Below are 12129 nucleotides of genomic sequence, written 5' to 3' on the forward strand. Positions count from 1 at the left end.
TGCAGGTAACGATATGAGGAATAGAGTTGTTGACAAGGTGGAGTGATGATCCATGATAAATCTTGATTCTCTTCCAGTGAATAGATAGTCCGATTAGGGAAAGAAGAAAAAATAAAATAGGTATTGGGATTTAGTTATGAATAGAAGAATTTCTTGGGTTAGTTTTAGTGATGATCATGGAAATTTTTTTATTCCCTTCCAGTTTCATAGTCTCTGAATTTAAAAGAAAACCATTGATTACATTGTCAATTGTTGATTTTTAGTGAAGTCTTTGCGTGCCCTTGATTTTTATGGCATTTTTATCCAAGTACTAATTTGAATTTGAGATAGTATAGAATTGGGAATCCAATAATGAAGACCACCTGACTTTTTGATAGTTTACCAACAGAAAGTGCAAAAATGGACTGTATTGTGGGGGTATAGAGGGAGTGTTGCAGTTCTTGAGTTTTTGATTTATCAGTCTGGTTGGCTAGTTGACTATTTATGGCTGCTTTGAAAAAGTTTGCTTAATGACATGAAATGTATTTTCTCTCACTTGCTGGCACCCTCAAAATTGTTTATGTTTTGTCACAGATGAGTGGAAGAACTTTCTTGATCGTATTGGCTGTGATGAGAATGCACCAGACTCAGAGCTCATTAATAATCCTGATGACAACCTTGAACTTCGGATTTGGGCCTCTTACAGGGGACAAACATTAGCCAGAACTGGCAAGTGATCTTTCTCTTTTCTCACTTGAGTTTCTTGGTTCCATATTCTATTAGTTCATTTGGGAGAAGTTCTTATAGTAAAACAATATAATCCGTTTCTTTATACAGGATCTGGTCATGGTCTAAATTTGTATGGGAAATCTGAATTTTGTTATTTGGTTTTATGATGTTTAGTACATCTTTCCTGTCCTATTCCAAGTACATTGATTTCAGTGGATATATGATTTCACACACCGCTATTCTATTCTCTCATATATTTGGGAAGTCATGAACCATTTCTTGTATTTTAGTATTGTTGCCTGGTTCCTGTAAGGCACACATGTCCTTTTCGGGCTTTCCATTCCAGATTGCTCTCTACACTGTGCTTGTAGGTTTTCTTCTCCGGTTTGTTTTTCCAAAAGTTGCTTGTCTTTTGAACTATTTTCTAGGAAACTGTGTATCTGGTGTATATGTGGGACAAATACATTTACTGTGTTTCTAATTCATGTAAATGCATGTTAAGTTGTTGATAATTCTTTCCTATTTTGATCTTTTAACGACACTCACACATCCACTTGAGTTTTTTTCCTAGCCAAGTGTACTTGTGTCTGCTCGGATGAGATTCCAGTTGGGTCATTAGCCACTCGCATGCCATGCTCACACTTATACCATGAAACTTGCATCAATCAGTATATATTATGCTTTTCTAGGTTTTATAACCTGCCAATTCAGGATTGAGGGTTTTTTTAGATGAGTATTGGATTATAGTTGAGTGAGTTAATTAGGGGACATAGCTCCTTTCTTAAGTTAGCGTTTACTGATATGCTAGCATCATCTGGACTCTTGGTCTCTTCACTTGAAGATAGGTTTCTTGCTTTTCTATTTTATTAGTTGCACAAATGCAATGCATGTCTTGTAAATTATTGGGTATTTTGCTAAATCACTGTTTTGATATTTCCAGTCCGTGGGATGATGTACTATAGGAAAGCTCTAATGCTTCAGTCTTATTTGGAAAGAGGGGCGTCTGGAGGTTGGTTCATTTATATCTTTCTTTTTTATAGCCCTGACATAATCACTGATCTGATCATGCATGTCAATGTCAGATGTGGAAGCTGCAGTTTCTATTAATGATACAAATGATGCTAAGGGCTTTGACTTGTCTCCGGAAGCACGAGCACTGGCTGATTTAAAGTTTACTTATGTTGTTACGTGTCAAATTTATGGAAAGCAGAAAGAGGACCAAAAACCTGAGGCTGCTGATATTGCATTGCTGATGCAAAGGTGAATTTTAGCATGTCAAATAGATGTTCTTATGCTTGAAGTATGTTCTCTTTTGCCAGATTTATTTTGTGCCCCCTGCGCACTCTCCTTGCCTGTCTTTTTTTTAAAGCATGTTAGTTTTTCTTCGCCAAATTTAGAGATTCAAGCATTTCTCTGTAGTAATAGCTTTTCCCACTTGAATGCTTGGTTATATTATAGATACCTAATATCTAGCTATTTACTTATGTTGTAGAAATGAAGCTCTTCGTGTTGCTTTCATTGATGAGGTTGAATCTTTGAAGGATGGTAAAGTGCATAAAGAATACTATTCGAAGCTTGTGAAGGCTGATATCAATGGAAAAGACAAGGTTCACATTTTTTTTGCTGTCCTCTAATGTTGATGATAGCCATTGGCTTTAGTTGAAGTATGTTGAATGAACTATTATTTTTATAATATTGGTGCAAATGCATTTATCTGGGTTGTGTTTTAACCCAGTTTGAATTTGTTGTATTTTTCATCGTGATTTGTTGCATTTTTTTTTTAATTTTGGTTGTATCTACAAATAAAGTAAAATCATAGTGTGCTTTGAAAACCGATATTACTCATATATTGGTTGGTTAGTGTTGTGTAACGTTTATCCTCTAGATAATGTGGGTAGAATTGTTTCTATTCCGTGCTAATGCACTAGCAGTTTATTGGATGTGCAGTTTCGGGATGTATTTGCGTGGAGCTAATCCAATTAGGAGTCAAAATAGTTCCATCCTGAATAGATTATAATGGACAATGCAATCTGACAACTTCTATTTAGAGCAAGAGCTGTTCTTTGTTCCACTTGTTGCTTATTAATTTGTGAATTTTTTTTCTTTGAAGGAAATATACTCTGTTAAGTTGCCTGGGAATCCAAAACTTGGAGAAGGAAAACCTGAGAATCAAAACCATGCAATTATATTTACTCGTGGAAATGCAATTCAGACAATTGATATGAATCAGGTAAGTCATAGTTTTTTCCCATTAATGTAATTATCTTGAACAGTTTTGGACTCGTAAAATGTTGAGACAAAACTAATCTGTCATTTTGTGCAAATTGGCCTCATTATTTTTTGTTCTCCTGTTTTTCTTTTGAACTTTTATTATCAATAACCTTATTGGAACAACGAGAAGTATTATTTCCTCCTTCACAAAATTACAATTACTAGAAACCCAATTTGACAAAGGGCCTTACATTTCCAGTCTCTTTTGCTTTAACCCAAGACTAGATGTTTTAGAAGCACTGCACAAAGTCAAGAAAGCTACCATATTCCACAACATCTTTTCAAGAGGAACACCTCCCAAAATTTTTGGAATTCTTCTTGCTCCCAATCCAATAATTGTTGTGTGGAAAACGAAGAAGGATTTTTTATGTAATATAGGAACAATAAAGTTCACTTGTATGTTTGTAATGTAGCATGTTTACAATTTCATTACTATTTAAGGAAAGAACATTAATGATGAATTAAATTTCTGAATTAAGTATTGTTTCTTGACGCAGTGTGTAACGAAGATAAAACTAGGGTTCTCAAGCCCTAAGGTTACAGATTAAACTGTAGAGAAATCTAGAGAAAACTCTCTTATATTTTCATTGAATCTAAATAAAAGTCTTAATTTCCATAAAATAAACTAGACATTACTTTTTATATTAGTACTAAAATCCTTTATAGAAAAAGATTCCTAATTAATAGAATCCATCTGGCATTGAGATTTCTAAATAGTAAAATACTAATTAAATTATAAGTCCTAAGCTAAGTAGGAAACAATTAATTAAAATCCAAAATTAACTAGGAAAATAATTAAAATAAGAAAACAATAACTTCATGCTTCAATATGGTCCTTCTCTCTTGGGATAATTGCTCTACAGTAGTCTCTCCCATTTTAGAAAAACTCGTCCTCGAGTTGAGTTCAGTATTTGGAAAGCACTCATAAAGATCAACAACATTGAAGGTCTTCGATATGCCTATGCTATTTAGAAGACCAATAACACAAGCATTGTCATTGATTTTCTTCAGCACCTTGTACAGACCATACTTCTTCATCTTTAGTTTATAATAGGTTCCTACTCGAAACCTCTCCTTGCGCAAGAAAACCATGACTCCTTGAAACAATTTAACTCCTCTATGCTTGTCTGCTGCATTTTCTAGCACCTGTTTCTTCCAGTTTCCTTCTGACCTTTTGATGCACAACTTGCACTGTTCAGTCAATTTCTCTGCTGACTTGCTTTAGGCAGTGAGTAGATCGAGCACATGATTCTGAAGTTTCATGTACACAATTTCTAATGATGTCTTGTCAACAGCACTATGCTTGGAACTGTTGGAAGCAAATTTTGCCTGAGCCAATGCAACATCTCACAGTTTAGGCTTGTCCCCACAAATGCTACGAATCAGATTGCTCAAAGTTCTGCTTAGACTCTATTTGGCCATCAGTTTATGGATGAGCAGTACTACTAAACTTCAAAGAGGAATTAAACCTCTTCCACAAAGTTAGCAAAAAGTGACCAAGGAACCTGATATCTCTATTAAACGTGATGGATTGTAGAACACCATGCAACCTCACTGTCTTCCTAAAAAATAGCCCAGCCACACTGATCACATCTATATGCTTTTTGGGTTTTCTGAAACACATGCACGTAGCGAAAACGATAAATTTTTAAAAAAATTGGGAGATCTAAGATCCTGTTCGACAGATCTAGTGTTTTTTAGAGTTTATACAAAGATTACTTGAAAATTAGATATTTTTTTCGGCTTTGAATAATTGCTTCAAAAGTGAGTTGTCGCAAATCATAAGTTGTCTAAATGTTCGACCTCTAACGGTATTCCACATGAACCATCATTGATAAATCTCTTAAACCCTTTTAAGAGAGAGGGATTGCTATGGCTTTGAGTGCTAACTCTTTTCTTTTGTGTTTTTCAGGTGTTCTGTAACTTATTATATAGTTTATGTACTGTGTACTTAGAAAATAAAAAGTATAACATTCTATTTATAGGAAAACCTGAAAACCCTATAAATGAAAAAATATTAATTTGCCCCCTTAATAATATCAAATATATATGATTTCTCGTTGTGAAAGTTACGAAAATGATTTTTTAATGCGTCAAATAAAATGAAAGTTACTCTACATTTTTTCTTCTTTGTTCCCTCACTGGGTTGCTGTTGTTATGGTATGTAGAGTAGGTATTTGTAATTTTCTTCACTGTTTAATGTTGGTTGTAATGTGTCTTTACATGATAACTCTAGGATAATTATTTTGAGGAGGCCTTGAAGATGAGAAATCTGCTGGAAGAATTCCATCAAGATCATGGTATTCGTCCTCCAACCATTCTTGGTGTTAGGGAACATGTATTTACAGGAAGGTATGTTTCTGCTGAAACAAGTATTTCTCTCATTTGAGTAATCGTGTTATTTTCTGCTAAAGGCATTACCGGTGATGATTGCAGTGTCTCTTCTTTAGCCTCATTTATGTCAAATCAGGAAACTAGCTTTGTAACTCTCGGTCAGCGTGTTCTGGCTAATCCTTTAAAGTAAGCTCGTAGTTTTATAGCAAGTAAATTGGTAGCATACTGTCATATTGAATTTTCAGATACAGATAACTAGTACGTAACTTGCAGGGTCCGTATGCATTATGGACATCCAGATGTTTTTGACAGAGTTTTCCACATAACTCGGGGTGGTATTAGCAAGGCCTCTCGTGTTATCAACATCAGTGAAGATATATATTCAGGCATGACTGTTTTACTTGACTATTGATGGACTTGTTTCTTGTTTCCACTTCTTTTTATGTCTTTGCTAGGGGCATATGGTACCTTAGATCAAAACCTGATTTGCTTAATCTGTTTCTGAAAGTTTTAATACCAGTAGCATTTAGCACCTGATGGGTTTTATTATCACCAAAGAGAAGTTCCTTGTTTTATCCAAGTGATCAGAAAGTTTAAGGGTTGTTGGAAGTTGGTTCATTTCTCAATAAAAGAAGCATCACGGCCTCGTGAATTTGATCTGCCAAAGCCAATCTCTCTTGTTGTTGTTCAGTATGTGTGGGCTTTCTCCTTCACCTTAGGCTTTTAGTAATTATTTTAGTTTTTAAGTTAAAAACCTATGAAGGAATTAGAATGTAGTTTCTTTCAAATACTTTTATTTTTACATTTAACTCTCTCTCTCTCTCTCTCTCTCTCTCTATTATGTGTGTGTGTACCTGACACAATTTTGCCTTTTGACATCCCATGCAGGGTTCAATTCAACTCTACGCCAAGGAAATGTCACACATCACGAGTATATTCAGGTATGGTTTCTCATTTCTTACTTGGAGCTTTTTTAAGGTATGTAATTGTAATCCTTAATTAAAATTTACAGGTTGGAAAAGGACGAGATGTTGGTCTCAATCAGATAGCTGTATTTGAAGGGAAGGTTTCTGGTGGTAATGGTGAGCAAGTTCTTAGTAGGGATGTCTACAGGCTCGGGCAGCTTTTTGATTTCTTTCGAATGATGTCATTCTACTTTACCACTGTGGGATACTACTTTTGTACGATGGTATGTAATTGCCAGCTGTGGTTATGAACATGACAATTTATAATTTATTTGCGGTTGAATGAATTGAAGGTTTACATTGGTTGGCTTAAGTTGTTTAATGCAATCATAAAGAAAATGCAACATGTAAAGAGTTAGACTATGCTAATTTTACGCTGTTTCACGAAGGGAGAATGTATATCTTACTCTAAAAGTTTGCTTTCGTTCCAATCCTTTGAGTGTGCACCTTTTGCATGCCTTTCTTCTTACCAGCTGGCCTCTATGATTTGATTCATCGTGTAGGTTTTGTGTTGCATTTCTAGATAGTATTTAGATAAATGTGTATCTAGTACAACAGAGATTGGGGTTTACATCTTATGCTCCAATTTTACAGGGAAAAAGAGTAGGAGAGGAAAAATTTGGTGTGAAAGCTGCATCATGCTTTTTTGCATGCACACCTCTCATTTTATTTCTTTTTAACAAGTTTTGTTTTTGAAATTATATTGCAGTTGACGGTGTTGACTGTATACGTTTTCCTTTATGGGAAGGCATATTTGGTAAGATTGATATCTGTCCATTACTGGACAAAAATTTCCATTCTTGTATACTTGTTCACTCTAAATCCTTTGCACTCCAGATCACGACTTATATGTTCATTTTTATATTTAGTTTGCTGATATTTTTCTGTTTCAAGTCGATAAAATATGATATGAAATTATGTACCCGTTTGAAGCCACCATAAAATGAAAAAACAATGTCTAACATGTATCATAAATACAATCCCATAGGTTTTAAGGCATTCATCTGATGTAAAAATGTTTTAAGAAATAATCCATATATGTTTTTTTTTAGTAGAATAATCTATATATCTGATTTTATAAGACTATATAAATATAGTTCACAGTTTTGTTTCAACTCAGCACCTGCTGTTTTGCACAAATATGCTAGCTCTTGTTCCCAATTTATTTTTCTTGACACTGATGCGATTTTGTTTTAGGCACTATCTGGAGTAGGTGAAGAAGTTGAAGTTAGAGCACTGATAACGAAGAACAATGCCCTGAGTGCTGCTCTGAACACTCAATTTCTCTTTCAAATTGGTATTTTTACTGCTGTGCCAATGGTTTTGGGCTTCATCTTAGAGCTGGGATTCTTGAGGGTAAATATCATTCTTACTATATGTTTCGTAAGCTGTGAATGCTAATTACATGAACTAACTAAGGGTTAAGCAAGATACAAGAAAGTTTATCTCTTTATATTTTATTTTCATTTACATTTTTTGTCCACCTATATCATCCTTACATTTTATGCCCTTACATTTTTATTCTATGTTAATTTTTCTGAGCTTCTTGGTGTCGTAAATGCCAAACATCTGCATGTGGTACATTACATCCTAAGCTTGTAAAATTATTTTTATGTAGGTTAGTGTTCCTCCTTCGCAAGCATTGTTTAAGCAACTGGACCCAGTAAACTTGGAATTACGAAGAGAAGAGAACTAAGATTTTGCATTTTTTTTGTGTTGCATTATTGCACTCATCTACAAGCATACATATTTACATTTGAACTTCTGCTTATGCTATCCTGTCATCTGAGACTACTGTAATTCGTTGCTTAGCTTACTTGACTCATGTGCTCACAGTTCACAGTTTTAAGTACATGAACTTCTGCTTAGCCTCATGTTGTTTAATTTTGTTGCTGAGCTGAAAAATTGTTGTGGTGGTAATCTTCTGATTAATGTTGCAGGCTGTTGTCAATTTCATCACAATGCAGCTTCAGCTCTGCTCTGTATTCTTCACATTTTCATTAGGCACAAAATCACATTATTTTGGTAGGACCATTCTTCATGGCGGTGCAAGGGTATGTTCAATCATTTTCTTTGTTGAATATTTATTATTTGTTTTTAGTGCTGTGGAATGTGTTACAATAATATTCTTTTTCCTACTAGTATCAAGCCACTGGTCGTGGATTTGTAGTCCGCCATATTAGATTTTCTGAAAACTACAGGCTTTACTCCCGCAGCCATTTTGTCAAAGGGTATCTCTCTCTCTCTCTCTGTGTGTGTGTGTGTGTGTGCGCGCGCGCATGCTTGAGCTGCAATAATCGTTTGATTGTCCTCTTATCTTCAGACTAGAAGTTGTGCTTTTGCTGGTCGTGTACCTTGCATACGGGTATAATGATGGTGGTGCATTATCTTACATTCTTCTTTCAGTCAGCAGTTGGTTTATGGCTCTATCTTGGCTTTTTGCTCCCTATTTGTTCAATCCATCTGGATTTGAGTGGCAAAAGTAAGCACTGTTTCTTATGTTTATTTATGGGTTTTTTTTGGCCACCTTGTTGAGTAACCCTTAATGCTGTTCTTTTAGGACAGTGGAGGACTTCAGTGATTGGACAAATTGGCTTTTTTACAGAGGTGGAATTGGGGTTAAGGGACAAGAAAGTTGGGAGGCTTGGTGGGATGAAGAATTGGTATTACTTTTGTTCTTGTACATGTCTTGTATGTTTCACTTTTTATTTAGCATGTTCTATTTTTTTGCATTTCACCTTGTTTCACGTTAATGACCTCAAAATATCGTACAGGCACATATTCGGACTTTGAGTGGGAGGATAATGGAGACTCTTTTGAGTCTACGATTCTTTATCTTCCAGTATGGTGTTGTATACAAGCTTCATATACAAGGAAGTGATACATCATTATCGGTAATACATCTCTTAAAATGTCTCTTTATGCAGGACTTGCTTTGGCTTCTGAAATGGCTATTTTGGCTCTTAATGCAGTTTTACCCCTCATATGTTTCGTCCTCCAAATGAAAAAAGATTCATTGATCTTACATGCATTGCTTATTCTTGGGAAATCACTTTTTGATGTATCTTAGGTGTATGGCTTCTCGTGGATTGTGCTAGCTGTCCTTATAATTCTTTTCAAGGTGAGCAGTATTGCTGCACAGCCACAAATTATGTACTTTTAATTATGAGACTTGCTTGTCATGTTGTTTGTAATTCAATTCATCTTTACCTTTTGATTACAGGTGTTCACTTTCAGTCAGAAGGTCTCTGTCAATTTCCAACTTTTGTTGCGCTTTGTTCAAGGTGTCTCCTTCATGTTTGCTTTGGCTGGTATAGTTATAGCAGTTGCGCTTACAGAATTGTCAGTGAGTGACATATTTGCGAGCATCTTAGCATTTATTCCCACTATATGGGGAATTTTATCCGTGAGTTTTCTGAATCACCTTTTTCATTCTTCTTTTAATTCTTTATCTTTACTCATCTTCTTTCCTTAAAGCACAAGTAGAAAAATTTCCATACGTTCTTCAGTGATGAAATTCTGAACTACTCTTTTGTTGTTGCTGTTGCTGTGCTGTAATCTTGATATATGCGAGTTTAACATCAAGGACAGATTATTTCTTGTGTAAATCTGTGAAAATTGAAAACTTTGGAAGGAAAAACATCTTGTCAGATACATGTAGGCTATTTAGTCAACTTTTATTTCCTCATGAATTGTCATGGTAAGAATTATCAGGGGGGTGGGGCACAAAATGAAAAAAAAAATGTCCTCAAGAAGCCATTGCACAAAAGTGAGAGTGAATAAGCACCGAGTGGTCATGCTAGAACAATGAAACTGCTTGCAGTAAGATGAGTTACGCATGTTGTTCATATCTAGAAAAACAATTCCATGCTATCAAACACAAAAGAATGCAAGGGCTTTTGAGTGCCGCATCAAACATCGTAATAGACATCCTGAATTAATTCAATACGGTACGAACTTGAGAGAGAAGGAAGAGGGGAGAGAAGGAAGAGATAGACATCCTGAATTAATTCAATACGGTACGAACTTGAGAGAGAAGGAAGAGGGAGCGGAGAACATGGACAAGTAGTTTGTCTTTAACCTGATTGTTTGTGAACAATGTTTATTATATATATCTTTTACACAATTCTTCCCCGTTTCTTTCATGGTTTAAGATTATAATTTCATTCTCTCTTTTTTTCAGATTGCATCTGCTTGGAAACCTGTAATGAAACGGATGGGATTATGGAAATCCATCCGTTCAATTGCCCGCCTATACGATGCTGGGATGGGGATGCTGATCTTCATACCAGTAGCATTCTTGTCTTGGTTTCCATTCGTTTCAACCTTCCAAACCCGGCTCATGTTCAACCAAGCCTTCAGCCGAGGACTGGAAATTTCTCTCATTCTTGCTGGTAACAACCCCAATATTGGGATATGATGAACAGGTTTGATCCTAAAGGAGAGTTTTGTTTTTCGAGTAGTATCGGTTTGATCTTATTATATCTCTGTGATAGCAGCAAACCAGTTAGGTTACATTTTAGCTACGTGAATAGCAATGTAGCATTTGTTGTTATATTGTATATTAGATTCTGTGGTTACAAACATTGCACAGTTTGTGGTTAGTTATGTGTATACATATTCAGCTAAAATTTTCAACCGATTTAACACGTAAATCTTGTGCTTTAGTGGCTAATCTGAAAAACCCTATTGATTGTTAATTCCATCTTAGCAGTGGTATATTGCTGCTGATTACCCATTATTATTATTATTATTATTATTATTATTATTATATGTTTACATTTAAGTTCAAATTGGCACATTCTTCTACTTAGTAAGTACACAAGCAAGTAGTTCACTTTGTTTTTGTCTTTGCATTTATTTTATTTTTTTATCAAATAGCACAATATTGGAGCATGGTTTGATTTCGGGATGCATCTAAATAAGCGTTCGTGTTAACTTGTGGGTCGCTTGGTGAATGTTAAGCCTAACCTTAACAAGATTCAGGAAAATAGAAGAAGAAAGGATAAGGAATGAACAGAATAGGAAGAGAAGATAGAAAAAGAATTCCCCTGTTATTTCTTGCATCTCACGTAATCTCTATATGGGCTTATATACATCACCAGACCGTCATTTAACGAACTCTCCCTCGCTTATTGATGTACTGACAGTTACTGTCATTAACAGCCTCCAACTGTCAATTAACCATCACACTATTAATGTGTTATGTGTATTTCCAGCTTAGCTTTTGTTCTTCCCCTGAAGGTTGTAACAGTACTCCCCTCTTGAATGACAAGAATGCTCTAAGTTGGACCCCACTGAATCAAGCCAGCTGTTGCTACTCTGTTCCTTTTCTTCATCAGTTTCCTATCCAGCACTGTGACAGGAAGAACTTCCATCCTTCCTCCATTTATTACTGGTAATGTGGAGGACACCACATCCTCTCAGGCAATTTCAGTAGATTAGCTACTGCGCCAATCTTCTTCCTGCTAATTTGATATGGTCTATAATACCCAAGATTAAGTTTAAAATTCTTCCTCAAGGCCACACGACCTTTCTTGTATGGCTTTAGCTTCAAGAATACCTGATCACCGTATGAGAACTCTCTCTCTTTTTGTCCTGTTCTTGTTAGCCAGTTGCTTCATTCATATTGACTCTCCTTGCACCAGCTCTTCCACATCAGCTACTAATATTGACTCTGGATGAACCATTTCTCTTTAGGGAGGGGCATGACCATAGAGAGCTTGGAAGAGGCTCGTTTCTAGGGCCGAGTGGCAACTGATGTTGGACCGCCATGTGCTAAAGACAGCCATAGGCACCCATCTCTTAGGATTATGCATGGCCATTTTGAAGAACTGGTTGGAGATTCCCA

The 12129-nt window shown here is 35.6% G+C and overlaps 1 protein-coding gene across 2 annotated transcripts in view; it reads left to right on the top strand.

Moving 5' to 3' along the window:
• LOC133691077 (callose synthase 9) overlaps positions 1–10978 on the top strand; it is a 33518-nt gene extending 22540 nt beyond the window's left edge. Inside the window, exons 33-52 of one of the 2 annotated variants that reach the window (XM_062111438.1) lie at positions 574–708; positions 1649–1717; positions 1791–1968; positions 2201–2315; positions 2819–2938; positions 5216–5331; positions 5416–5499; positions 5587–5699; positions 6202–6254; positions 6326–6502; positions 6988–7035; positions 7476–7634; positions 8219–8332; positions 8421–8509; positions 8602–8760; positions 8839–8941; positions 9053–9172; positions 9349–9399; positions 9502–9684; positions 10462–10978. In XM_062111438.1, the coding sequence (XP_061967422.1) occupies positions 574–708; positions 1649–1717; positions 1791–1968; positions 2201–2315; positions 2819–2938; positions 5216–5331; positions 5416–5499; positions 5587–5699; positions 6202–6254; positions 6326–6502; positions 6988–7035; positions 7476–7634; positions 8219–8332; positions 8421–8509; positions 8602–8760; positions 8839–8941; positions 9053–9172; positions 9349–9399; positions 9502–9684; positions 10462–10698 (2423 nt within the window). In that variant the 3' untranslated portion in view covers positions 10699–10978. Of the gene's footprint in view, positions 1–573; positions 709–1648; positions 1718–1790; positions 1969–2200; positions 2316–2818; positions 2939–5215; positions 5332–5415; positions 5500–5586; positions 5700–6201; positions 6255–6325; positions 6503–6987; positions 7036–7475; positions 7635–8218; positions 8333–8420; positions 8510–8601; positions 8761–8838; positions 8942–9052; positions 9173–9348; positions 9400–9501; positions 9685–10461 lie in introns of those variants that run through there. The other variant, XR_009841613.1, reaches the window with a different exon arrangement.
• The last annotated feature ends 1151 nt before the right edge of the window (positions 10979–12129 follow it).

Source organism: Populus nigra, chromosome 1 (genome assembly GCF_951802175.1).
Source record: "Populus nigra chromosome 1, ddPopNigr1.1, whole genome shotgun sequence".
Taxonomy (NCBI): domain Eukaryota; kingdom Viridiplantae; phylum Streptophyta; class Magnoliopsida; order Malpighiales; family Salicaceae; genus Populus; species Populus nigra.